Source organism: Ursus americanus, chromosome 31 (assembly GCF_024610735.1).
Source record: "Ursus americanus isolate L20-20 chromosome 31, mUrsAme1.1.p, whole genome shotgun sequence".
Taxonomy (NCBI): domain Eukaryota; kingdom Metazoa; phylum Chordata; class Mammalia; order Carnivora; family Ursidae; genus Ursus; species Ursus americanus.
In genome coordinates this window covers 19,725,248-19,753,150 of record NC_142157.1, presented here as the reverse complement: position 1 = coordinate 19,753,150, position 27,903 = coordinate 19,725,248, and the positions used below count along the sequence as shown (strand labels likewise).

General features: G+C 36.6%; 1 protein-coding gene across 4 annotated transcripts in view; it reads left to right on the top strand.

Annotated features, from left to right (window-relative positions):
* Positions 1-27,903, top strand: part of LOC123785611 (MAM and LDL-receptor class A domain-containing protein 1) — a 660,266-nt gene that overhangs the window by 421,436 nt on the left and 210,927 nt on the right. For all 4 annotated transcript variants that reach the window (XM_087857640.1, XM_087857642.1, XM_087857641.1 and 1 more), the window contains 2 exons: positions 9,627-9,755; positions 17,997-18,158. In XM_087857640.1, the coding sequence (XP_087713766.1) occupies positions 9,627-9,755; positions 17,997-18,158 (291 nt within the window). The remainder of the gene's footprint in view (positions 1-9,626; positions 9,756-17,996; positions 18,159-27,903) is intronic.

Sequence of the window (27,903 nt, the reverse complement as noted above, 5' to 3'; positions counted from 1 at the left end):
TGAACAAGGGTTCTGTTTGTGGTCTATGAAGAATAGAAAAGAGGTGGGAATGGGTGAGGACTTCTGAATCACTAAGCCACTGAAAGCGTTCATGCATAAAAGTATCATATTCTGAGTTGTGGTGGTGGTGGTGTTTTATTTCCTTATTATTTCTCCTTCTCAGGCATTCTACTAATGTTTTTCTGTCTAAACCTTTACGTCACTGATTTGATCTATTGCCTAGGGTCCGGCAGTCTATTGTTCTTAAAGAATATGAAGAACCCATAAAGAAAACTGGATATTTAACATATGTCCAGATCTAAAATAAAAATCTGAGTCTCGTGTCTGAAAAGAGAGGTTAGGATATATCATTTTCTTTCAAGCAGACCTAGAAACAGTTTTATAAAGTCACCATTTTGTGTAAAAACATGAAACTATCAGTCTTTAGGAGATTTTCCATTTAGCGTGCACCTTGACTTTACGCATCACCAGGTGAATCTCATTTTTTTTTTTGTATGTTCCGAAACTCTTGCTGTATGCCAAGACGTGGTCCACTAACTCTGATAACATTTCTGATAATTTCAACACAAGCTGAACTTTGCCATCATGGAGATCACTGAGGTTACATTTTCAGATGTCTTGCTAAGAATTGTCAGATAGGTGCATTGACCTTCTTAAAACCTAGCAATTTTTCTAACAAAAGATAGATTTAAATACTCCTGCTGAATAGAAACTATGAAAGGTATTGCTAATTCCCGGATGTTTGAAAATACCGGTCATGCGATATTAAGTTGTCAGCAGTGTTGAGATCTCCTTTCATTGTAAACTTGCCCCCGATCGCATTTCCAGAGCAAGAGAGCGCTCAAGTGAAATAAACAGTTCATCTGCGAAGGAAGATTTGGGGTGCATGATCTTTTTCCAAAATGGCCTTTTTCTTTTTTACACCATATGTTGCTCTTCCTTCAAATAGATCTGAACCTTCCGTATTTTCAAAATGTTGCCAAACTTACTTGTTAAGGAAACTGAGAAGAAAGGAGTTTTAGAAAGGAAATTCATGAAGGAACTGTTTTGTCTCAGTCACGTGGTCCGGTCTACATTTCTAATTGGTTAAATGACTAGCTGAGATGATGGACATCTTGAAAGGCCATCAGCTAAATAACTGAATTAAATATTTATTAATGCAACACTGTAAGCTAGGGCTACTTCGTATTGCCCTCTGACAGCAACACATAAATATCTTCAGTTATAGTGCTACACATACTGTTTTACTAATAAATTTTTATCACCAGGTTATAAATTCTTTGAAGGTAAGAACTATCCAGCATGTCGTCTGACAGTGGCTCAGTGTTTCTAGGATGAATGAATACAAGATTCTAAGTTGATGACATCACTAGATGTGAACATTTAGTGCTTTGTATGAGAGACTGATTTTCAGTATTCTCTTTTAGAGATTAATATTAAATGGCTTACCTAAGGTCACAGAGCCTCGATAAGAATGGGGGTTCAAATCATTATGTTGGTCCTCATATTTGGACTGCCCATTAGCAATCAATATTTACTGTTTAGCACTGAAAATTCTCACTACAGGTAAACTTACTTAGAATGATAAAACTGTTGAAACATACCTTCCATAAAAACTATCCAAAGATAATTTATCAACATGTTAAAACAGACAAATGACAAGGAGAATCCACATATTAACAAGTAAAAAGAAACCATATTTTTGGAAAAGTTCCCTCTCCCAGCCACTACAAATATATCTTAATGTTTCTGTCTCAGTGGATGCCCTCAGATGCTGATACATGTTTACCTTTATGTGAACACAAGATACAAAAAGTCGTATGTGCCAATTTCAGGGATTTTTTTTTAAAGCATAGATCTACCATTGGATGAAATGCAAGTAGCATAATGTTATGTTAAATAAAGAACATTATTTGGAGAAAATGTTTTATGGGACTTTCTGGGGATTATTTTTAGAATACAGGATCTAAAACATTAACAGTTTTTAAATATTAAATTTATATTGAAATGTAGACTACAGAAGAAATGACAAAATTATATCATGGGATATGCTTTCCACTCACTAAAACATATAAAAATATTTTGAAAAGCACAAATTAGTACTCTAAACTGAAATTTGAAACAAAAAGAGAAGAAAATCTACCAGTTCTAGGATTATAAGAAGGAATTCAAAACCTAGATCACAGGTGGAAACTAACTTCCCAGTGGCCTAAAGGATTTGGGGACCTGGACATTAATTATAGTACCTGGGGACTGGATCTTTTAATCCTGTAGGAGAACAAGAGAGCTAGGCATGAAACCCTTGCATAAAGTCTGGTCCTTTCCAGGAAAGCCTCAGAGATATTTGTTATGTGTCTAGGGACTTGGAAAAAACAAATAAAACAGGAGCTACCATCATGAAACCAAAACCATAAAATTGTGCCACACCACATATAGGATAATATATGATGTAAGAATGGCAACTCCAAACAACAAATTAATATTACAATTTTTAGAACCACTGAAATTTCAAGGGTAGCGCAGAAGCCGGTGTAAATTTATGTTGTTGGGGCCATCTGCTAGTGGGATTATGATACAGAAAAAAAGGAAAGCATTTGAGAAAAAGAATAGGCAGGATGCTAAGTAAAAATAATTAAATTAAACTTCTAGAAATGAATAAAATTATAACAACATAAATATCAAGGAAAAAATGAAATAAGATGATTAGAGACAGAACTGAAGAGTTAAATCATCAAATTTATGAGTTTAGGGTACCTGGGTGGTTCATTCTTTTAAGGCTCATACTCTTGGTTTCGCCTCAGGTCACGATCTCCTGGGTCCTGAGATCAGTCCCAGCTGGGCTCTCCTCTCAGTGGGGAGTCCGCTTCAAGATTCTTTTCCTCTGCCCCTCCCCCAACTTGTGTATGTTCTGAATGAATGAATGAATGAGTAAATAAATAAATAAATCTTAAAAAAAATATATATATATATATATGAGCTTACTCACCAGAATACAGCACAGTAAAGAGGGGGGAAAAAGGAACAGAGATTAAGACACTGAGGATCAGAAGAGTAAATTCAACAGTTTTCTAATAGGAGCTTCAGAGGTAGAGAAGAGAGACTGAGGGAAAGACACTAGTTGAAGAGATAATTCTGATCATTTTTTATAACTGAAAAATGGCATGACTTTTCAAGTCATTATAGCTAAGAAACAATGATGCTTAAGTGACAGGAAGCAACCTAGTACCCAGAGCTTGGCTTCTGATAACATTTTCCAATAAAAGGAACCAGGGCAGTGTGCCTGGGTGGCTCAGTTGGTTAAGCGTCTGCCTTCAGCTCAGGTCATGATCCCAGGGTCCCGGGATCAAGCCCCACATCCTGCACTGGGCTCCCTGCTCAGGAGGGGAGCCTGCTTCTCTCTCTGCCCCTCCCTCTTGCTCTACTCTCTCTTGCTCTCTCTCTCAAATAAATAAATAAAATCTTTAAAAAAAAGAAAAAGGGGACTAGGGATTCTTACAGAAACCACTGATGCCTGATTTTAGGACTGGGTCAGGAAACCTACTAGATGAGCCAGAAGCAACTTTTAGTGCTAGAAAATAAGGTAGTGTGTAAAAAGAAAAGCCTACATTGATGGGGTATGTCAAAGGGACCCAGGAGTATTGAAAGAGCTCCTCTTGGCCAAAGTCGGAACATTTTGAGCCATGAAATAAAGTTGCATTGTATTATAACTCAAATTATAAAATACTCTTGAGTCCATACTGATATAAATATTTACTGCATAAATAAGTAAATGAGAGAGAAGAGATAAATTTCCCACATATAAGAATTCCAGGTAATTTATGTAGATTCCCCTGCCCTGAAGGAGGGGAGTGTCGATCACCATAGATGTGGCCTGCACCCAGTGATCTCCTTTCAAAGAATGGAGTGTGGAAACGGATACAAAAGGGACCTTACGGTGGAGAATCACTGTAGTACGTGCACCACACCAGCCATGTGAACAAGGTCAACGTGGACACTACCACGTCTCGTTAATAGTTCGTACTCTTGTCACTACGTGATGAAGATAACACTTCTGTAGTCTTTCTTCCCCCAAACCATTAATTCTATCTAATCATGATGGGAAAACAAACAAAACAATCACAACAATAACAAAAAAAAAGAAAAAAAAACCCAAATTCCAGTAGAAAGACATCCTACAAAATACTTGACCAGTGCTCTCCAAATAGGAAAAGTCATCAAAAACAAGGTAAACCCGAGAAACTGTCAGAGCAGAGACTCACCTAAGAAGACATGGCATTACCAGCTAAATAGCATGGTCTTCAAAGGCAGGGAATATGCCCATTATGTCTTACATGTGATTAGTATATTCTATACAAGAAATGAAGGTGCTTAGAAATATATGCCCATGTGAAGTTTTCTATCTGAAATCGCAGAGCATACTGAATATCATCACTTGAAGATGGTGATAAAACTCAATGTTTGCCCGCAAATACAATCTACGGAACGATTATATCTAGTTCTGTATAATGAACCCTGTATATAAAACTATTTTAATCCAAATAGAAATTTAAAGGGGCAAGAGCATCTTGATTGTCAATTCTGTTTCAAACCAGAATAAAGCCAGTTCTAAATTGGAGTCACTTTCAGGTTGGTGACAGGCTGTTCAAGTCCACAGAGGATTAGTCTTACATATGCATCAGGCTTTTATTGTATTAAATATTTTAGCTGCATTATTTTATAAATCTTTTCTTCTTTGTAGGATTTTTCCATTTATCCAATTTAGTTTTAGGTCTTTAAGACTCTCAAAATTTTTTTTTTTTTTTTTTTTTTTTTTTGAGAAGGAGGTGGGGTAGGGGAGAGGGAGAGAGAAAATCTTAAGTATAGTCCATGCTCAGCATGGAGTCCCATGCAGGGCTCCATCTCACAAGCCTGAGATCATGACCTGAGCCAAAATCAAGAGTTAGATGCTTAACTGACTGAGCCACCCAGTTGCCCCAGCTTTTTTTTTTCCTAACATAAATATTCAGTCTAGTTTTTTTTTTAATGCCCTATTCTACCAGCCACATTATCGTCAACTCTCTATTATGAGCACCAGTGTTCTTTCCATTCTTATATCATTAACTGTGGAATATGTGAGATTATCATTCATTCCACATACTTGTCAACCAGGTTAGTAGGCACTGCTTTTATCGTTTTGACTGAATTAAGAAATTGAAAGTGGCCAAATACGTGTAAGACATCCCCACTAACATAATCTGCCTTTTCTGTTTACCACAATGTTTTTGGTAACAGCTGTCTGACTGACTACATTCTTGTCTGAAAGAAGATCTACTTTTCTTACAATTGTAGACTCTTTCCTTTTTTCTTGGTGCGATGCCTGGGCTATAGAAATTTTCGTCATTGCTTGCTTTACTGCAATTCAAAGCAGTGACTTGATTTCTTTTCATGTTATTGCTGGTCCATATTGTTAAGGAAATAAGCCTCATTTAGAGATGTAGTCTATTTTAGTCATTTTTAAAAACTAAAGAATGAATGATTTAAAGTCAAAACACATTTCCTCTGTGGAGTAATTACATATGGCTCCGCAGCCCGTGGCATGGAGAAATAAAATAATCCCCAATGCACAGAACTGCATACTAAATAATGTCCGCATACTGCTCTGGGGTTAACTATAAATTCTCACTAGTGTTAATTAAAAATTATGTGGCAAAGATTCTAAACTACTCAATGAACATGACCTTTTTTTTTTCTCCTTGCTGATGCCCATAGTTAAAATGATTTGCCATTTTCTTAGATACCTTCTTTTCATTCTTCCTATTTATACTATATTTTACTCGTAAATTTTTCTGGAAATTATACAAGTTAAAACTTGCATTTTTATCAAATCCATAGAGATTTACTATGTTTCTTCACAGAAATACTACCTAACTTTGAGTAAGTTACCCTCACCTCAGGCACACCAGCTCTGAACCTATAATAATCTATGTAACAAAGGAATTGTGAGCTTTATTTAATTTGTTGAACTAGATAGAAGGAGTTTGGTACCTTTAATGTACATCTCTGTGAAGGTATGAAATATTGTCATTGGACTTCCTATGATTTAAAATGATATTCAAATATGTAAATCACTATAGATTATTTTGGGTAATATGGACTTTTAACAATATTGGTTTTTCCAATCCATGGGAATGGAATATATTTCCATTTTTTTTATATCATCTTCAGTTTCTTCCATCATTGTTTTAGAGTTTTCAGGGTATAGGTCTTTCAGCTCCTTGGTTAAGTTTCTTCCTAGGTATTTTATTATTTTGGATACAAATGAAAATGGATTGTTTTCTTAATTTCTCTTCCTGATACTTTCTTATTAGTGTATAGAAAAAGCAGAAATTTCTGTGTATTAATTTTGCATCTTGTGACTCTACTGAATTCATTTATTAGTTCTAGCAGTTTTCTGGTGGAGTCTTTAGTGTTTTTTATATATAGTATCATGTCATCTGCAAATAGTAAAAGTTTTACTTCCTTACCAATCTGGATGCCTTTTTTTTCCTTTTCTTGTCTGATTGCTGTGATTAGAGCTTTCAGTACTACCTTGAATAAAAGTAGTGAGAGGGGACATCCTTGTCCTGATCTTAGATGAAAAGCTCTGTTTTTCTTCCTTGAAGATAATATTAGCTGTGAATTTTTCATATATGGCCTTTATTATGTTGAGGGATATATTCCCTCTGAACCTACTTTGTTGATAGTTTTTTATCATGAATGGATGTTGTACTTTGTCAGATGTTTTTTCTGCATCTCTTGAGATGATCATATGGTTTTTGTCCTTTCTCTTGTTAATCTGCTGTGTCATGGTGATTGATTTATGAATAATGAACCACCCTTGCATCCCAGGAATAAATGCCACTTGATTATGGTGAATGATTCTTTTCATGTGTTGCTGGATTCAGTTTGCTAATATTTTGTTGAAGATTTTTATATCTATGTCCATTAGAGATAGGCCTATAGTTTTTTTTTGTTGTTGTTTGTTTGTTTTTTTGGGGGGGGGGTTGGTATTGTCTTTATCTGGTTTCAGAATTGGTAAATCTGGCCTTATAGAATGAATTTGGAAACTTTTCTTCCCCTTTTATTTTTTGGAATAGTTTGAGAAGAATTGATATTAATTCTTTAAATGTTTGGTAGAATTTACCTGTGAAAATTATTTAAGTGGCCATACAACTCAAAGCAATCTACAGATATAATGCAATTCTTATCAAAATACAAATGACAGTTTTCACAGAACTAGAACAGATATCCCTAAAATTTGTATGGAACCCCAAAATACCTTAAGTAACTGAAGCAGTCTTGAAAAAGAACAAATCTGGAGGTATCACAATCTCAGATTTCAAGATACACTACAAAGCTGTAGTATTCACAACAGTATGGTAAAAGGCACAAAAATAGTCATAGCGATCAATAGAACATAATAGAGAATCTAGAAATAAACCAACACTTATATTGTCACCCACTACAGAGGAGGCAAGAATATACAACGGGGAAAAACAGTCTTTTCAACAAATGATATTGGGGAAAACTGGACAACTACATGGAAAAGAAAGAAACTGGACCACTTTCTTACACCATACATGAAAATAAACTCAAAATGGATTAAAGACCTAACTATGAGACCTGAAACTATCAAACTACTGGAAGAAAACATAGGCAGTAATTTCTTTGGCATCAGCCATAGAAACATTTTTCCAGATATGTCTCCTCATTCAAGAGAAACAAAAACAAAATTAAACTGTTGGGACTAAACCAAATAAAAAGCTTTTGCAAAGCATAGGAAACCATCAACAAGACAAAAAAAGCAATCTACTTAATGGGAGAAGATATTTTCAAATGATATATCTGGTAAGGGGTTAATATTCCAAAATATATGAAGAACTTCTATAACTCAATACCAAAAAAACACTCACATTTAAAAAAATGGACAGAGGACACATAGACATTTTTTTCCAAAGAAGACATATGCATGGCATGAGGTTACATGAAAAGGTGTTCAGCATTACTAACCATCAGGGAAGTGCAAATTGAAACAATGTGATATCACTGTATACGTGTCAGAATGGCAAAAAATAAAAACAACACACACACACACACACACACACACACACAAACAGCAACTATTGGCAAGAATGTGTAGAAACAGAACCCTCATGCACTGTTGGTGGGAATGAAGACTGGTATAGCCATGGTAGAAAACAGCGTAGAGGTTCCTAAAAAAATTAAAAGTAGAATTATCATATGATCCAGTAATTCCACTACTGGATATTTATCCAAAGCAAATGAAAACGCTAATTCAAAAAGATATATTCACCCTTATGTTTATTGCTGCCTTATTTACAATAGTCAAGATATTGAAGCAATTGAAGCATCCATTCATAGATGGATACCCTATATATACCCATACCTTATATATAAAGATATGGTGTTATATATACGTACACACACACACACACACACACACACACACACACTGGAATATTTTTCAGCCATTTGCAACAACGTGGATGGACCTAGAGGGTATAGTGCTAAGTGAAATAAGTCAGTCAGAGAAAGAGAAATACCATATTATTTCACTCATATGTGGAATTTAAGAAAGCAAAGAAAAAAAGGGACAAAAAAACAGACTCTTAAATACAGAAAACAAACTAATGGTTACCAGAGAGGAAGGGGGTAGGAGGGAATGGGTGCAAGAGAAAAGTGGGATTAAGAATACACTTACCTGACCACTGAATAATGTATAGAATTGGTGAGTCTTTGTATTGTACACCTGAAACTAATATAACACTGTGTGTTCATTATACTTCAAGTAAAACGTGTGAATTGCTTTGAAAATCCTATGTTCATTCCTAAGCTCCTTTTAGATGAAACCATTATGCCTTCAGTTATGATACCCAGAATTGATTAAGCACAAACTATGGATTAGGGACTGTGTTTTGCCTAAGAAAACACATCCCAAACTCCTGCTTCTAAGGGAAGCTTTATAGTCACAGCTTGGAGTCTGTATTACAGCTCTTCTGTGGGGTGGTAAACATTTAACGTAGGAATAGAAGGGTTCTTAGGTGGCATGAAGCATGGAGTACCCAACCTGGGGCTTGGTTGACAAAGAAAAGGCAATGCAAGGGGAGAGGGAAGCTGTTTCCTTGAGTCTTGGGGTTGAGCAGCCCGCCAGGAGCATGAGAGGGAATGGTCAGTGTAAGTAGAGGAAGTGAGTATATACACACATGGAAAGATGAAGAGCAGGTGACCTATTCGCAAGCCCTTCGGGGTGTAGGATACACGATAGTTTAACTGCAGGTGCTTACGAGGAGAGTTGCAGAAAATGAGACTAGAAAACTAAGCTGGAACCCAAAGCAAATCATTTTTAGTGCCTGGATTGAAATGTTGGATTTAGGGAATGGATGATTTTGAAAGCACAGTCTATATAACTCGCTGAAAAATTGGGTGTGGGACTGAGAGCCGGGAGGTGTCTAGAAGTCTGCCTTGGACAGCTATTAAAATCAGTAACTTACTTAACTGTTGTATCTAGAAAACCATTAAAAAGAAGACTCAAATTTAATGAAATTTTATAAAAATGATGTTGTTTTTATTTTTATTTTTTTCCCCAGTGGGAGAGACTTCTGAGAGTTGCCCAGAAGCCACTGATTTTTTGTGCCACGACAAGAAGTGTGTTGCTTCCCACCTTGTCTGTGACTATAAGCCGGACTGCTCCGACAGGTCTGACGAGGCTCACTGTGGTAAGTGATCTGTCTGCTGTGACACGGCCCATTCCCCACAGGTTTCACCTTAGTAGGAAAGTAATATATTGGCATTGATGACAGAGAGGAAATGTTCTTTTCATGCACCAGCGTAAATGTAAAATAGCCAGAACATTTTTTCCAACTTCTCTGTACACATATCCAGATCTCAGTCCCCTCAACCGTTTTGCCCCCATACTAAACGCCACAGCCAATCTTGTCATAAAAATTTCTCAACGTGTCATTGTGCAGAACTGTGGGCGGTGAGGGGGGGGGTAGAATTTTAAACCCCGGAAACTGACATATCCGTCTACATTTCTTCATTGGTTTTCATTTCCTTTTCCAGAAAATGGTTGATTTTGTAGATAAGGCTAAAATGAGCACTTCAAATAAATACTAGTAAATGATTAATTTGATCAATTACATTGCTCTGGGAAAAGAGAACTAAATTGGCCACATTGGTTTTTTTTATTCAGACTTTAATTCAAGTGATTTTTAAAAGTCATGTATAAAACCAAGTATGTAGTTTTAAAATATGAACATGTATTTAAATCCAAACAATTCTTTTGTGTGTGTGTGTGTGTGTTTCTTATTGATGAACATTCATAGGCAACCTTGCTACCATATAGGCTACGTGTTACATTAGGGTTTGCTGCAGAACGAACTACCCTAAAGGGTAGTAGCCTATAAATGTTTCATTTTGCTCTCAGCTTTGTGGATCAGTAATTCAGAAAGGAATCAGTGAGGCAGGTTGTTTCTAATCCTTAAGGCTCCATGAGGTATAGCTGGAACTGGAGGGTCACTTTCAAGATGGCTTCCTCCCCTCTGGGTTTGGCACACTGGTACTCTTTGGTCTGTCTGTCTGGCTTGACATAGCATCTCATTCTCCACGGTATCTAACGTGGCTTGGGCTTTCCATCACAGGGCTGTCACAGGACAGTCAGGTATCTTGCATGGGATTGGCTTTTACCAGAGTAAAAGCTCTCAAGAACAAGCATTCCAAGAGCCACAGGAAAAGCAGGAAGAATTCGCATGACTTAGCCTTGGAAATTCTAGAATGTCACTCTTGGCTCTCTCTAATGGTCATACAAATTAAAATGTCTAGCTTCGATTCAAGGAGAGAAAGGGGATAGACTCCACCTTTGGGGCAATGTCATGCATGTACAGGAAGGGAGTACCACAGAAGTCATGTTCAGATTTTTCTTTTTAACTCAATATCATTTTTATTCCTCAGGATCTTATAGTAAGGACGCTTCTAAAGTGTTCATTTTATCTTTTTTTTCCTATTTATTACTTTTATTAAATTGTAAAATATACATAACATAAAATTTACTCTTTTAACCTTGTCTAATTGTATAGTTCAGTGGCATTAAGTACTTTTGCATTGTTGTCCAGATATCACCACCACTCATCTCCAGAACATTTTTCATGTGGAAAAGCTGAAACTCTATACCCATTAAACAATTAATGCTCCATTTTCCCTCCCCCAGCCCCTGATAGCTGCCATTTGGTTTTCTGCTTCTATGCATTTGACAATCTAGGTACCTAATACCAGTATTTGGAATCATACAGTATTTGTCTTTCTGTGATGGGCTTATTTCACTTAGCATTATTTCACTCAACATTAATGCTATATTTTAATTTTAAATCAGAGTGTCAAGGTGGGGGATGCCTGGGTGGATCATTTGGTTAAGCAGCTGCCTGCAGCTCAGATCATGATCTCCAGGTCCTGGGATTGAGCCCCGCGTGGGGCTTCATGCTCAGTGGGTAGTCTGCTTCTTTCTCCCTCTGCCCCTCTGCACCACTCATTCTCTCTCTCTCAAATAAATAAATAAAAATCTTTTTTAAAAAAGTGTCAAAGGGAATGAAAATCACTGGCACTTCTTAAAACTGTACTATCAGTGCCACAGTATTATAATCTTAATTTTATAAATTAGTATGCATTTCCTTTATAATACATGCATTCTCAAATGAAATTTATAATATATTGAAAAATACTTTCTAGTGTTCTTTTTTAAAAGCATCTATTTAAATTTAAGTTAGGTTTTTTTTCTAGTGTTCTTTCTAGCTCTTTTAAAGTACTCCAAAAAAACATATTTTTGATACTGACTGTAGAGAATCTATTCCAATGGGGCTCGAAAAAATGCTCCAAAACATTTGTAAAATCACTATTTTCCCCACCAGGCATAACAAGTAGAAAGTATTTAAAAATCACCAGCAAAACAAAATGAAGATTCTAAAGCAAAATTAATTTGAACATGATGACATTGGCATACATAATCCAGTGAGGGGAAGGACAGCTGTCATGGGCACAAAGAAAAATAGTTACAGGAAGTAAATTTTCTTCCTCTCATTTCAGGATGGATGTGTATTGAAAATATTTATATAAAAATTATATTCTTCCATTTATTCCTATTCTTAGTATGGGCTAGGAACAACTTTCTAAATGTCAAATATAGAAAAATGAATGACATCATTTTAGACTTCAGAAACTCAACTTTCTAGTGTGATGGGAGGGGCTGAGGAATGTATTAAAATATAGTGTTCTTTGGTTTTTGAAAAAGTTGGTTATAAAAGAATCCTGATTACTTTTGAAATGTAACACGTGCTATTATAATAAGGTTATCACAGTGTATTTGGGCACAAATGAAGTACAGATGAAGAATAGTGTGGTGGGTGCACACATGCGTGCACGTGTCCATGCGACATAAGTATCGGCTTGTAAAACATGAATAGTTACTAAGTATTCTGGTTTTTCAAATGTGAATGCTGCCTTTGTTTCCCCTTGGCTTCACTCATTTTTCCCTTCGGACTGCTTTATATGAATTTTATTTTTCCCCCAGCTATTCGAAGTATTGATGTAAAAATCCTCAAAGCGAGTTTTGATTTTCAGAACCTGAGTCAGTTACACGCTCGTATTTGCTAGTGTTACCTACAGCTTTGGTGGACAACTGCATGCAGTATTTGATTTTATTAAAATTAAAACAATGTCTTGACAAATGAAATTGAGACCTTTGATAGACTTTGTTCACATCCACATCCAAAAGGAACGTTACGCAGCACACATGGGATACCGGTGACTTATCGATTCTGCAAAGTGACTTCATCAGTATTTTATGCTGATAGTCTCTTAGATACATTGGAGGGATTAGGGTTAGATTCCTGCAATCAGATAATTCTGTTGTGGATGGTGAAATAAATTACAAAATTTTCAAAATGACCTTTGGAGAAATATAGGGAAAAAATAGACCTTTGGTTTATTAAACTGAAGTCTTCATTTTAATGTGGACCCTCCCATGTTGAGCAATTATTTAAATTCTCAGAGACTCATTTCCTCATCTTTATATTAGATGGAATCATATCCGTTCTATAGAGTACTCTGAAAATTAAATGACACGAAGAACATATTTGTTCAGTCTTCTAGGATTAATAATGTTAGTCTCTTCCATTTCATTATTTTTATACTCTCTTGAAATGTGCCAGTCATAGTGGATGCATTATATGTACTTTATATAGTTATCAGAAAATGAATTCAGTGATTCCTCATAAGTAAATTTTTACCGTAGGTTATAAACAAAGATATTTTTTTCTTTTTCATCTCTAACTCCTGTTGCAAAAATTCATGGTTTGGAATAAATGAAATCTGCAGGCGCCTGGGTGGCTCAGCCATTAAGCGTCTGCCTTCGGCTCAGGTCATGATCCCAGCGTTCTGCGATTGAGCCCTCATTGGGCTCTCTGCTTGGCGGGAAGCCTGCTTCTCCCTCTCCCACTCCCCTTGCTTGTGTTCCCTCTCTTGCTGTCTCTCTCTGTCAAATAAATAAATAAAATCTTTAAAAAAATAGAATAAATGAAATCAATTCTTTTTAAAAGAAACAGTTAAGTCAAAAAATGTGCTCTTTTTTTACATGGAAGAAAACTATTACCTAAAACCTGTATTAAGTGTGCCTCGTACCCTAGGCTAGGGATGTACAGGGTGTGGATGGGTGCATTCTCTGCTGCCTTTTACAACAGGTACAAATATGATTATCCAGTCAAAACCTTCTTTCCCACTGAACCCCGAGTCTTTACAATCCTCAGTGCAGCACTCTATGAAGTCATTTCATGTTGAGGAGAAAGTATTAAATATTCCTGTATTATTCATTGTGGTATAACAAAATAAGGAGGGTATGTGAATATGATGAATTAAAAATAATTAATTATGGGGCCAGCTCTTAAAAATTATAGGTAAGTTGATCAATATTTACACTAACCATATCCCCATATGGCTGAATACCATACCACTGGGAAAATGTCATTTGTTTAAATATTGTTGGTAATGCTTTAACTCTATTCAAGGAATCCGTGACAACACATTTGGAAAATATTTTATCAAAAGAAATAACCATTTTGAAAATACTGACCACATAATCATCACCAAGAAATATTACAAAGTTCCTCATATCATTTATCATTTAATAGGTATTTATGGAATGATTATGGGCAGTCGTAATACCACCCACTAGAAACATTTATAGTAATTCAATGGTAAACAGTTACAGTGACAATCCACAATAAAGAAGCAATGAATTTCCAAATGAATGGTAATAACTATAATCACTGTTAAGTGCCATAAAACAGACATGCACACATATTCTGACATGGCCTGAAAAGGTAAGGATCGGACGTAAATTGAACATTCAAAGATGAGTATGATCTGCTAGACGGAATGAGGAAGATACATTAACTAATATACTTGTAGCAGAAACTTCAACATCAGCCAGTTTAACATGATGGTAATTCCTTTAGTTGCCTGGCCCTTCTTTGAGTTTCTTAAAAACAGAACTCCCAATTTCATTTGGGGTGGCATTGTGACCGACTACAAATACCATCTTCTCCAGACTTCCTTGTGGCCACTGGAGGCCAATGAGATATACATGGGGATTTGGGGAAGGTATCTCTTATAGAAGGAAAAACACCAGACTAGAAGAAAAAAAGTCTCTCCTCCTTTCCTTTTCTCACTTCTTTCAACAATACCTTGAACATATGTGATTCTAGGAAGTACCAGAGTCACCTTGCAGCCATGAATGAGTAGGAGAATGAACAGATGACAGAAAGAACAGACGGAAAATATATATTTCACAACCACACAGTTGAACCACAATACCAACCTTAAATGGACAACTTCCTGGCTTCTTTTTAATTGAGATGAATTAATTCCCGTCTGTTTCAGCTCCTATTACTTGGGTTTTCAGTTGCTTGGAACCGATTGATTTTTGACTGATACAATAAGGAAACTATCTCAAGTAGCATGAGGTCAAAAGCAAGGAATCCTACAGTTGGTTGATTTTAGCAACTTATGTTATCAAAACATGAGAACCACATGGACTCCTTCCTTCTTTTTCCTGTGCTATCTTCATGTACTTAACTTTGTACAAAGTCAGCTACCCATGAAATCTCTTCAGTCCCAAGGATCACATCTTTAGAGTGATATCCTAGGAAAGAATAAATGGACTTCTTTCTTTTGATTTGTTTTTAAGAGCAAGGCAAACTTTTCCTAGGTGTCTTTTCCACAATAAGGCTCAATGTCTAGAATCGCATCCCAGGACCATGGCTAAACTAATCAAGATGAGGAAAGAGAAAACATTGTGCATCACGATTGCTTAGATAACTTGTAAGTCATCTCTGGCTCTCCGAGTGAAAGAAGGTGGATTGTCAAATAAAACAGCAGTTCTGTCCTCTAGAAGAGAGGGAAGGAATGGCTGATAAATGAACCCCCAAATACTAGGGAAAACATTAAAAAAATAGGGAAAGTCAGCCTAAACATAAAAGTTGAAAAAAAATCAGTTTTTATTTAAGAGACAATTTTCTGAAAAATTTAGTTGACATAGAGGCAATTTTAAGATTCAGTTTCAAAAACATTTTGCATCAAAGGAAAGGTTATTGTATGCAAGGCAAGGCATTTAGGAGAGTATATTCAAACAGTGTGAAAAACCTGATATTTTGAACAATGGAAATAACACTAGAGCATTCTTAAAGATGATTAATGTGGTTTGGGTTTGTAAAGTTGATCAATGAAGGCTACACTGAAAAACAACAAAAATTGGACTCTTAAAATAAACCAGGGTCTTGGACCAATAGAACTTTAACAGGGGTTACAAACTTCAAGGGAAGGAGTGAATTAAGTTCTCAAAGGGAGAACCTACGAGTGTTGATGATAGATTGAATATGGAAATGAGGAATGTAGAACCAAAGATAATTCCAAAGGTAGAATCTTTAAAAAGAGAGAGAAGATTCATGCTCTGAACTTAATCGATAATCTCAGTGAGAAGAACTCATTTGGAGAGGTGAATGATGAGTTCATTTTAGGCTTTTTGGTTTTGAGATGACAGTTGCATAGTCCAAGTGGAATTTTCAATAAGCATTTGGAGATAAACACCTGCATTCCATCCTGGCTGTGGATATGTAGGCCATCTGCATTAAAGTGTGAAGGACCAAGGGAAAGGATGAGTGAAAGCTATACAGAGTGAGAAATTTGAGCATATAAAATTAAATCAAGAGGGGCACCCTGGCTATGTCTGCAAGTTATAAGAAAGGAGTTGGTAGAAAATGTGAGATCGAAGGACCTGGAAAAGTTCTCTAACTGAAATAAATGGAGCCATAGAATGCTAATAGCTATAGAATGATTGATAAGGTGTTGAGATCATAAGCTGAGATGAGCCCTAGAAAAGAGAAAAGAAATATGACATAATTTAGAGGTAGAGAGAATGAAATATAAGAGGATGTATTCTGATTGTATTGATACCTTTAGGGTCATACATAAAGTCACATGTTAGATAAGGTGGAACAGAAGGTTCAAGGGTGGTTACAGAGAATCAGAAAGGATATAGAATAATTATTATAGGACTGCTGTGACATCTTTCTAAAGGACACATAATGGCTGTTTTGTATTTATATTGGAAGATTCTGCATGTTTGCAGTTGTGTCAGCTAAACACCTGGAGAACTAGATTTTTTACTTTTAGCCACATTGTATAACATAGTATAAACCTATTTATATCATGATACTGGAATGATAAACATAAGGAGGGGATATAGAGAGCCCATAAATAAGCATATAAAATTAAATGCATTGTATGCCATGTCGAATGAATGAAAGAAATGTACATAATTAAAAATGATTCTAGATTTCAGGGTAGGATGTAATCATGCCTGAGAAGTGAAATACTTATACTTAATGAAAATATTGTCAGGAATCCAGAACATTTTCTGTGGAATTATTTAAGGCTTTGTTTTTGATATGTTTGGCATCCATTTTAATTGCAAGTTTTTCTTCTGATGCAGTTTCTTTATGCTAGTATTAGTTTTATGTTGAGGAGAAGTTATGAACGGGAAACCATCTGGAGAAGAAATATTAAAAGCAACATAAATGTCATCTTTCTAAAAAGGAAGGAAAAGTCAATAACAATCTCGATTCATACTGGTTAAATCACACAATCATTCAGTCTGTACAACACCGTTTTACAGTGAATGCTCAAAAAGAAAAGCTGCTGTGCAAAAAAAAAAAAAAAAAGAAAGAAAAATGAAAGCAGATATCAATTGTATTATGATGGTACTTTTCACAGATGACTAAGTCGTAGACATTCAGCTATTATCTGGTAATTTTTCTCATTATGAATAATTTAATTTTTAATGAGTTATCAATCAACACTTAGAAGAGAACTTTTTTCAATATTTCGTGACTAGCTCTGAAATGTTGTACGTGGTTGGTTAGTATGGTATGCTGTGAGGGTGTCCTCTCCCGTTTACTACTTCTCCAAAGGCACCTCTTTTTAGATAATGACTTTGCCCCTCTAATGGTCTATGCTGTTCAAACACCAGAGTGAACACAGGGACTGAATTAAACTTCCAGACAACTGAAGCTGTTGATTTATTCGATCTGACTTATCTCTATTATCATAGTATTGTGTTCATTGCTCATGTGTAGACACAGTTTTATCTGTCGTCTATAATATTATTAGTCAATCCGTACAACTCCTTCGTGGATAAATGACAATATTTGTGCACTGCCTCTAGACTTTCTGATTATAAAAAAAAAAGCTACAGTGTTCAATTGAAATTACCAATGGATGCTAATGTCCTGGTTCTTTAAATTTATTAATAAATAATTGAGATAGGCACTGATTCTAAATAATGACAAATGTAGTATAATACCAAGTGTAATGTACATTTCCAGAACATTCTATCAATATTTTCATTTCCTTAGGCCATTATACAAGCACAGCAGGAAGTTGCAATTTTGAAACCACTTCAGGAAACTGGACCACAGCCTGCAGTCTTACTCAGGACTCTCAAGATGACTTGGGCTGGGCCATCGGCACCAGAATTCCTGTGGAAGCATTGAATCCAGACTTTGATCACACCCCAGGTAAGTCCAGCAGAGACTCATAGGCCAAGTTATTCACCCCTGGAAATCTGCTTTAACCATTCGATGAATATCTGAGGGCATTCCTTGTGTCTCTGTGTGGTTAGAGCTCAGTAGGCTTCATGAAAAGAGAGTTAGTCCTTCTTTGTAACCTCTGAGTTATTGAATAGACCCAGAATGGCATTGCTACAACAAGGAGATCCGTGACTCCTATTTCAAGAGACTCACAGATTTTATTTATTCAACAGTAGGGGACATTCAGATGAATGCGTGCGGTAGGCAGAGGTTAGCAATGGTAAGAGTTCTCATGCTGCCCCAGTGGCCAGCAGCTGGCCACCAGTATTCCTCCAGTCCCTCTGAATGTTGGGGCTGAGACATAAAAGGTAAGTGGTAATGGAAGGAATGAACATCAACAAACTCTTGACAGGGTTTCCCTCCTTCCTGGTGATCTGAAGTTAACGGAATCCTTAATGGTCTTGCAGGTGATACGGTCAGAGCAAAGTAAGCTTGTATTCTTACTTACTTTTACCTTGAAGTCTTGCCCACTCAGCACTTCTTCCCTCCTTAGGATCTAACTTTTCTTAGGGATAAAAAATAATTATTTTTAAGACAACTTTTCTTAGGGATAAAACTTGTCCAAATTTTTTTAGGGATAAAATCTAGCTTTTCTTAGGAATAAAAAAATAACCTTAGATATTTGTGATGGTTACTTTTACGTATCAGCTTGGGGGTGTCTTTGGATGAGGTTAACATTTAAATTAGTGAACTTTGAGTAGCTGACCCTCCATAATGTGGGGGTTGGATGGGGGGCTCATCCAATCAGTTGAAAGCCTAAATGGAACAAAAAAGACTGGCCTCCCTGACCAAGAGGTAATTAATTCCCCCCAAGGCTGCATTCAGACATCATGGGCCCCGTTGGCTTTCCTGGTCTCCAGCCCACCAGCCCACACTGCAGATCCGGGGCTTGCCAACCTCCGTGATCACATGAGCCAATTACACATGGTAAATGTCTTTCTAGATTCATACACATTATATTGGTTCTGCTTCTCTGGAGAACTCTATTACAATATCACTCAAAACAATTGAAGCATAGACACGATGAAAAAGAACAAGATTATAATGGAATTAATTAAAATGACTTTTCAAAGGAAAAGTATGCACGATTGTCTCAGCCATTTTATGACTAGCAAAAAGAGAAGAATACTTGTATTATTTATATATTCAGGCAGATTGAAAATATCATGACGTGCAGTTACAGCCTACGTGTTCATTTTTGTTTGAAATTTGGCCCCTAATTCATCTCCAGATTGAATATTCTTACTCCTTTTGACCTGCCAAATTGTATTTCCTCTTCCTCACCAAGTGTGGTTTTGGGGGTTTTTTTGGTTTTGTTTTATTTTGTTTTTTTAAAGCATGAAGTTAGTATATACTAGATTATAGGTTAATGGAACAGGATAGGGAATCAAGACACTGAGGTCAGTAGTTAGGAGGATTTAAAATATAACAGGGATCAATTCAATAGAGGAAAAGATACAGTCCTTATTTGTATGGTGTTGGCATATCTGGTTATATAGCTTAAATGAAATTAAATTAAACCCCAGTTTTACTTTGTTCATTTTATATACAGAAATATATTTAGATGGATTAAAGACTTAAATGCAATAAATAAAGGCAATAAAACTCTTGCAAGAAAACAGAGGGTAAACTATGTGCAATGTAAAGGCAGGATCTCACTTCTAAAATCCCAGAAGCTACAAAAGAAAAGATATACATATTTGATGGTGAAAACTTAAAATTCCATAAACAAAATCAACAGGCAAACAATAGGTTAGAAAAAAAAATTGTGTCTTAATCACAAGTAGGATACATATAGATAACTCTTGTAGACTTACTGGAGATGGAAATTTTAACAGCCAGAAAAGATCTGCATAACTCATTCACAGATGATCAAATTCAAATAATCAACAAAAATATTAAATAATTGTCTAGTCCACAAGTCATCAGAAAAACACAAATCATAATAAAAAGATGGGGAAAGGTTTTCAAAAGCCACGAATATATGGATGAGAAATGGAGAGCAGGTAGCCAGAGAAGGATACTCAGCCATGGTCATGGGGAATTTTCCATGTAGAAATAAAAAGCCAACCACATAAGCACATATGTATATGCATATTTCCTTCAGCATTGTTTGTAGTTGAAAATAGTGGGAAATTAAATGAATGCCCCTCATTTATAGACTCATTTGTTTATTCCCTTGTTCGTTCATTAATTGGCCCATTGAATGGTAGGCACTGTTCTCGGTGCTGGGGATGCATTGGTGAATAAAACACAGCTTCCATGGTGGAGTTCACATTCTAGAAGGAGAGAAAAGCTAATTGAATCAACATGGTAAATAATAAAGTATGGGGTCCATTAGAAGTTGAGTGGAAAGAGGAATAGAGTAAGCAGGGTTGAGAAGGCACATGGGTGGTTGAGTGTGTTATTACAGTTGGGGAGGTCTACACTTTCTGGGCTGCTCAGGCTGTGGTGGGAAAAACACCATTAAAAAAAGACTTGAGGGAGGTGACTAGTGAGCTGTTTGGATTCCTAAGTCAAGTGTATTGTAGTCAGAGGGACAGCCAGTGCCAAATGCCCTCAGAACAGAGTATGCTCGGTGGGTGTGCCCCAAGCCATGAGCGACGTTTTAGGTGATCTAATGAATGATTGTGGTGCTGTCCTGTGCATTGTATGATGTTTGGCCATCTTCCTGGCCTCTATCCACTAGATACCAATAGCATTCATCTCCCTGATATTGACAACTGAGAAAGGTCTTTAAAAATTGCCCCATATCCCCTGGGGGACAACGTCGCCCCCTTTTGGGAACCTGGAGGAACAGCCTGGAGGCGAATGTACCTTGTTAAAACCACAGCACGCAATATCATGCAACACTAAAAAGAGAGAGTTTAACACCATACGGTTGATTTGTAGAAATTTCCAAAACATATTTTTTAAGAGGTTTTATTTATTTATTTGAGAGAAAGAACGAGCGAGCACACAAGCAGGGGGAGCTGCAGAGGGAGAGGGAGAAGTAGGCTTCCCTCAGAGCAAGGAGCCAGATGCTGGGCCAGATCCCAGGACACCAAGATCATGACCTGAGCCAAAGGCAGATGCTTAATCGAATGAGCCACTCAGGTGCCCTCCCCAACACATATTATTACCGGTGTAAAATGATGCACAAAGTGATTCTATATAGTATGGTCCAATTTTTTCTAAAACAATGACTAACGCCCTCTTACTTGTGCACACATATAACTCTACATAGGTGTCTCTGTGAATAACTAGGTGAGCATGGAGAAAAAGATAAAAAAGGATATACGGGTTTATCAACCTGGATTACTTGAATGAGTGATAGGGTTGGAGTAGAGGAACGGGAGAATAAATCTAAAAATAAAAAGAAAATAAGTAAAAAAAGCAATTGCACCTCAAAAGAAAATCTAGCATACATGATGGTAGCACCTACATGTGTTTGTGGAAACTTTGGTGGGTATTTTTAAGTTTCACCATGGAAAAACCCTGAACAATAGTCTTTTTTCTCTTTTAATATTGATTTTTTCTTCAGTATTTGTTTTCATCAATTTTACATTACTAATAAATAGATCTTTCCTAAAATTTTAAATGTATAAATAAGCAGAAAAAAGAAAAAAAAAACTTCTCTACTAATCCTGAGAGCAATATAATCATCTATAATCTTTATATTTGTATATCTTGCCATTCTTTCTTAATATACACATTTTCAAATAAAAATAGGTTTCTGCTAGATTCAGTAATTTGAGAAATATACTATGAACAAGTTTATGTGTTATGAAATGTTTTAAACATGATATTTTACTTTTGGGGAATAGAATAATTTATAAAAATTATGTAATGGTAAACTCTTAAATTATTTCCTAACACTTTCACTATAGTAAACATCACAACAGTGAAAATACATTTGGATGAATTTTTTTTTTTTTTACTTTTTATGATAGTTCCTGAGGATAAATACTTATTTCTCTCTCTTGAGAATTTATGAGAAATAAACCAATTTTCATTCTTGCTGCTGAGATCTCAACAGTAACATTTAGGTGCAGTGTCTGTTAGGTCTGCTGATAACATCTGCAGAATCTTTCCTTATCTTAAGACAGTATTTGAAAACTACAGAGCATGTCTGTTAGTATAATACTTCTAATGGTACAAAAGCACCCTAGGCTCAGTTTAAGGACAGGTAAAAGTATAATCAGTGGACGTGGGGAATGTCCTGTGCATTGTTCAAAGAGAGAAACATGGGTGATCAATTGATACCTTTTAATGGAACAATTAAAGACTATTAATGGCTGCCCTTATTTTCTTTTTTGAACTTTTATAGCTTGCGTGAGTTCATGAAAAGCCGCAAGAAAAGTTTTGAATCTGGTCATTATGCACTATTGTACACAAGTAATGTTGTCCACAGATAAAGAGAAGCAATCATTCTGACAGAATACTTCATTATCCTCCCTGTTAATCACTACTTGAGACAGTATATTTTTACAGAGTACTTTCTTCAAAGCAGACCGATTATATCATCCTTGATACACGAATACGGCTCACTGAACTTGTGTAGGCATCTCTGAAACAATGGGCCGCTAAATAAATTCTAAGGACATTAATTAATTTTGACCCTCTGGGAAAAACAAAATTCTTTATGAGAAGGCCAACAGATTCAAAGAGCCTACGGTCTATTTCTAAACATCTCAGTGCTGCTGTTAATTAAAACTGTATTTATGGATCTTTTCACTTATTGTTACCAAGATGAAGCATTAGATCCGTAAGGAGGACATTTTCAATGCCCATCACAGGCCTATTTACGAGCCTTCTTGGAGCCATTGGGGAAGCTGTGGAGGGAAACTACAAACATTAATTTACTCGTGTGTCCACACGAATAGTGTTTAGGCTTAGTACATAGAGGCTTTAACGGCAAGAGTGACATTTGGGTGACAGAACTAACGAAGGTATAAGACAAAAGCTGCTGTCTTTTTTTTTTTCCTTTCTTCACAACTTTATTTTGGTTTTCACGGTATAATTGACCATATCTACAATTAAATTCTAAAATCTGGAAGGATAAGAGTCATATTCTTTTGCTATTTTTATTTTCCCTTCAGCATTGAAGACGGAAAATCTCTTGATAACACTTGTGTAGGTCTCCTGTTACCTGTCTGTGTCCTTCTGTGTTTATTAACAGCAAAATATTTTGGATTAATTAATGCAACAAGCATTTCCTGAGTGCCTATTAAATACACAATGTGTTGATAACTGAGGATATGGGTTAAGGAGATGTTTGTAAAATAACTGGGATGAAATATGGTGCCCAATATAACCCACAGGAAGTTACTATTGTGCAATTGTATATTCACAACACACGGTCAAAAAATGTTCCAGAACTATCTTAGTGATCCTAATACTCTAAAGTATTATATGTCATTATATAGTGACAGTTTGAAGCACTAAGTGTTCAACAAATGTAATTTACTTGATACTTGGGTTGACAGAGCCCTGGAGGCTAGACGGATGATAATTGTTCTTCCTTTTGTGTAGATGGTGCAGGTGCTATTGTTATTCTTACAGATGAGGAACCAGAAAAGCTAAACGACTTGTCTAAGCTTGTATAATAAGTAACAAAGCCAGAACTGAACCCCTGGTGTATGGAGCCTAATCCAAGCCTACTCCAGGACCTGGTAGCAGGCTTTGTCCTTAATGTATATTCACTATTGTGTTGTTTCCTATAGTGAAAGTGTGAGGAAATAATTCAGGAGTTTACCATTAGATACTTTTATAAATTATGAATGTCCTTCCTCTCTATTTGGGGCCACGTAATCTCTCTTTCAGTCTAGGTGATATTACCATCTCACTCTGCTCTGATAGAGTAGAAGGAGACCCTCATATTCATTTGCTTGGGAGGGTTAGGGCTTGGCCAGGGATATGGAGTTAGAGATATCAAAGCCAGGGGCGCCTGGGTGGCACAGCGGTTAAGCGTCTGCCTTCAGCTCAGGGCGTGATCCTGGCGTTATGGGATCGAGCCCCACATCAGGCTCCTCCGCTATGAGCCTGCTTCTTCCTCTCCCACTCCCCCTGCTTGTGTTCCCTCTCTCGCTGGCTGTCTCTATCTCTGTCGAATAAATAAATAAAATCTTAAAAAAAAAAAAATTTAAAGAGATATCAAAGCCAGCCTTCACTCACGGTTTACCACACTGCTCACGTTGATCTCTCTTGTATACACTCATGCACTCATACACATGAGAGAGATAATTAACACATTTTTTAAATCATCACATTTAAAATCCAATCATTGGACTAGCAATTTTTGAGATATTCCAGGAAGCAGGAGGCCAGTGGGATCAGAAAGGTTGGATGAAAACAGCAGAAATTCCAGCCCAAGGAAATAGTGTTCGCTATAGGTCTTCCCAAGGAAGCTATATAGATAGTCCAAGATCAAAGTAAAAAATACTGTTCTGGACAGCATTGTGTCCCCCTAAAATTCATATGTTGAAGCCCTAACCCCCGATTGTGACCACATTCAGTGATAAGGCAGAAAGGTAATTAATGAGGTCTTAAGTGTGGGTCCTGAATCCAATAGGACTGGTGTCCTTATTAAAAGGGGGGGGGCGCCTGGTTGGCTCACTCGATTTATTGTCTGCCTTCGGCTCACATCATAATCTCAGGGTCCTGGGATTGAGTCCCGCATCAGGCTCCCTCTCCCTCTGCCTGCCGCTCTGCCTACTTGTGCTGTCTGTCAAATAAATAGATAAAATCTTAAAAAAAAAATTAAAAAAAAAAAGAGGAAGGGGCACCAGGGATGTGCACACACAGAGGAAAGACCCTGTAAGGAGACAAGGAGAAGCCTCTAAGCCAAGGAGAGAAGCCTGAGGAAAAACCAACGCTGCTGACACCTCCATCTTGGACTTTCAGCCTCCAGAGCTGTGAGAAAATCGCTTTCTGTTGTTTAAGATGCCAACTCTGTGGTATTTAGCTATGCCAGGTCGAACCAACTTCTACAAATACCAAGAAAGTTTGTGAAAGAATTCTTCAGAGTAACTCACTGGAAACCAGCCCTGAGATCACCTGGCAGAGTTGGGAAACTTGGCCCCAACCCCTGGATTCCCTCCCATGACCACAGAAGGGCTTTTTCTCACAAAGTAAAATCAAAGAGCTGTCATGGAAAGACAAGTGGACCTCTGCCTGGGAAGAGATCATCATGAGACAATTATATCCCAAAAAAGTGGCACTGTCATGTGTGGGGTTACACAGGATCAACACTGTCGGTTTGCAGGGGACATAAAGAAAGATAATTCCATCCCAGAATTTAAAAAAAAAAAAAAAGCATTAAGGGAAGTTTGGGTGGCTCAGTTGGTCGAGCCTCTGACTCCTGATTTTGGCTTGGATCATGATCTCAGGCTCGCAAGATTGAGGACCTCATCCGTGTCTGGCTCCATGCTCAGCATGGAGTCTGCTTGAGATTCTCTCTCTCCTCTCCCTCTGCTCTTCCCCTGCTCAAACTCTCTCTAGAATAAATAAAATCTTAAAAAAAACTTTGGAGCATTGCAGTTTGCATGCCTGCTTACTTATTTACCCATTGGCCGCACCACCCAAGAAAGTGGTTCTCAGACTTGGCCGCTTATCAGAATCATCTGAAGAGTTTTTTTAAAAAATGCTAATCTGTATCCGCCCGCTAAGATCCTGATTTAACTGGTTAACATTGTGGCCTAGGCATCAAGATTTTTAAGAATTCCTTGTAAGATTTTAGCGTGTAGCTGAGGGTGGGAACTACTTCCCTACAGGGAAGCCCACATCCCCAGTCCACCTATATAGCACCTGCTTTTCATTCTCCCAAGGGAGAAGCCTTTCAGGAAAACGGTTCTGTATAACAGCAGCGGGAATGCTTTCAAGTTGCCTACACTAAGCAGCGAAAGCCTTAATTCAGAAGTTTCAGTGAATAACCAAGAATCAGCAGACAATTAAAGACAACCAATATCATGAAAGAGAGAGATGAGGGTGTGAAAAGAGAACAATTATCCCTGGAGGAAATGGGTAACTCAGTGTAGTGGACATTTGGTATATTTTCTCCTTGCTCTTTAGTAGGAAACTGTTGCTGTGTTTATTTTATATTGAGCTGTAGGAACTCCATCTCACCCAGCTTCTCATGGACTTTAGGATGAAAACTGCCAATCAGATCCATGCCTGCAAGACTCATTATCCACCTCTGTTAAGCGTGCTTTATAGGACTATAACCATTTTATGTGCAAAATGATATAAAATATAGGAATGCATATATAATATCTGTATAACATTCCAACAGTTATATCTATACCTGTATTAATATATTTTAATATAAAATGTGTCCTATTGACCAAAAATTTAATTACAAGGAAATACAGTTATTTTTCAGTATAAAATGCTAGTTATGAAAAAATCCTAATCTTATAGAAATATATACTGATGTGGTTAAAAGAGATGTAATTTGATATCCAGGCTTACTTTCAAATTAGTGGTGTTAAGGATGTAGGTGGAAATACGGAAGAAACAAAACTGACCATGGGTTGAAACTGTTGAACCTGGGTCTTGGGTAGGTGGGAGTTCATTATGCTATTCTGTCTACTTTGGTATAAATGTGAAATTTTCCAAAATGAAGGTGTTTTAAAAAATTGTTCCCTCAAAAGAGGAACGTGACTTACCCAAAGTGAAAAAACTGACAATATGACATCTAGCGTGAAATAAGAACTGGGTAGTCAGAAAACACCAAGAGAATTGTCAACAGGTAGAAGTGAAGATACAAAACAATAATAATAAAAATGATATCTTCTCTAGATCCTCAAACGACAGTGAGCTTTATCAAAGGATTTAATTTGTAAAACCGCCTTTTATCTAATCATTTAATAATTCATTAGAATTTATTATGATACCAGTTCAGAACAGAATTCTGTTTAAAATTGGATACTTTTTGATACACTAAGGGGAGTTAATTTCTAATATACCATAATAATAATAATTACATTAAAGTCCGAGAAGAGTGTTAAAAGAAAATGTGATTTATGTGATGTGAGGCTTCAGCCACTACTTTAAAGATAGATGTTGATGAAATGGAATATAAAAAGATATGCATTAGCATGGTGAAAAAATGTTTTTTCCCCATTCATTCATTTCACAAATGTTGAGTTCATTTTTTGCCAGCCACTATTTTAGGTACTTAGAATACATGTAGGTCAAATCAGAGAAGGATCTCTGCCATCTCGTGGCTAACATTATAGCAGAGAGGGATAGAAAATCAGTATCAAGCATTATAAATTAAATTAAAAAAATGTATAGTTTGTTGGAAGTTGATAAGTGCCATGGGGGAAAAAGGAAAAAGTAGAGCAGTAGAAGGATCAATCAGGAGCCAGGACCAGTGGGGGGTGGCGTAGAAGTTATGGGGATACGGGGAGGAGGTGAGTTAAGGAAACTTTCATATGTAGCCGCTAGAGGGAGGGGGCCTGCGTTCCTGTTTTCAGTTTTCTAAAGGGTTGAATGGATGTTGAACAGTTGCTCTTCTTATCCACACACTCAAATCCAAACAAAATGTTTTTTTTTCTGACAAAAAAAGGAGAAATTTCGGAGGGATCTAGAGAAAGGGAATTAATATCGGTTAAATGTTTCCTAAGAGTCAGTCAGTGTAAAAGATGATATGCATGTTATCTCATTTAATCTTTTTAAAACATTGTGA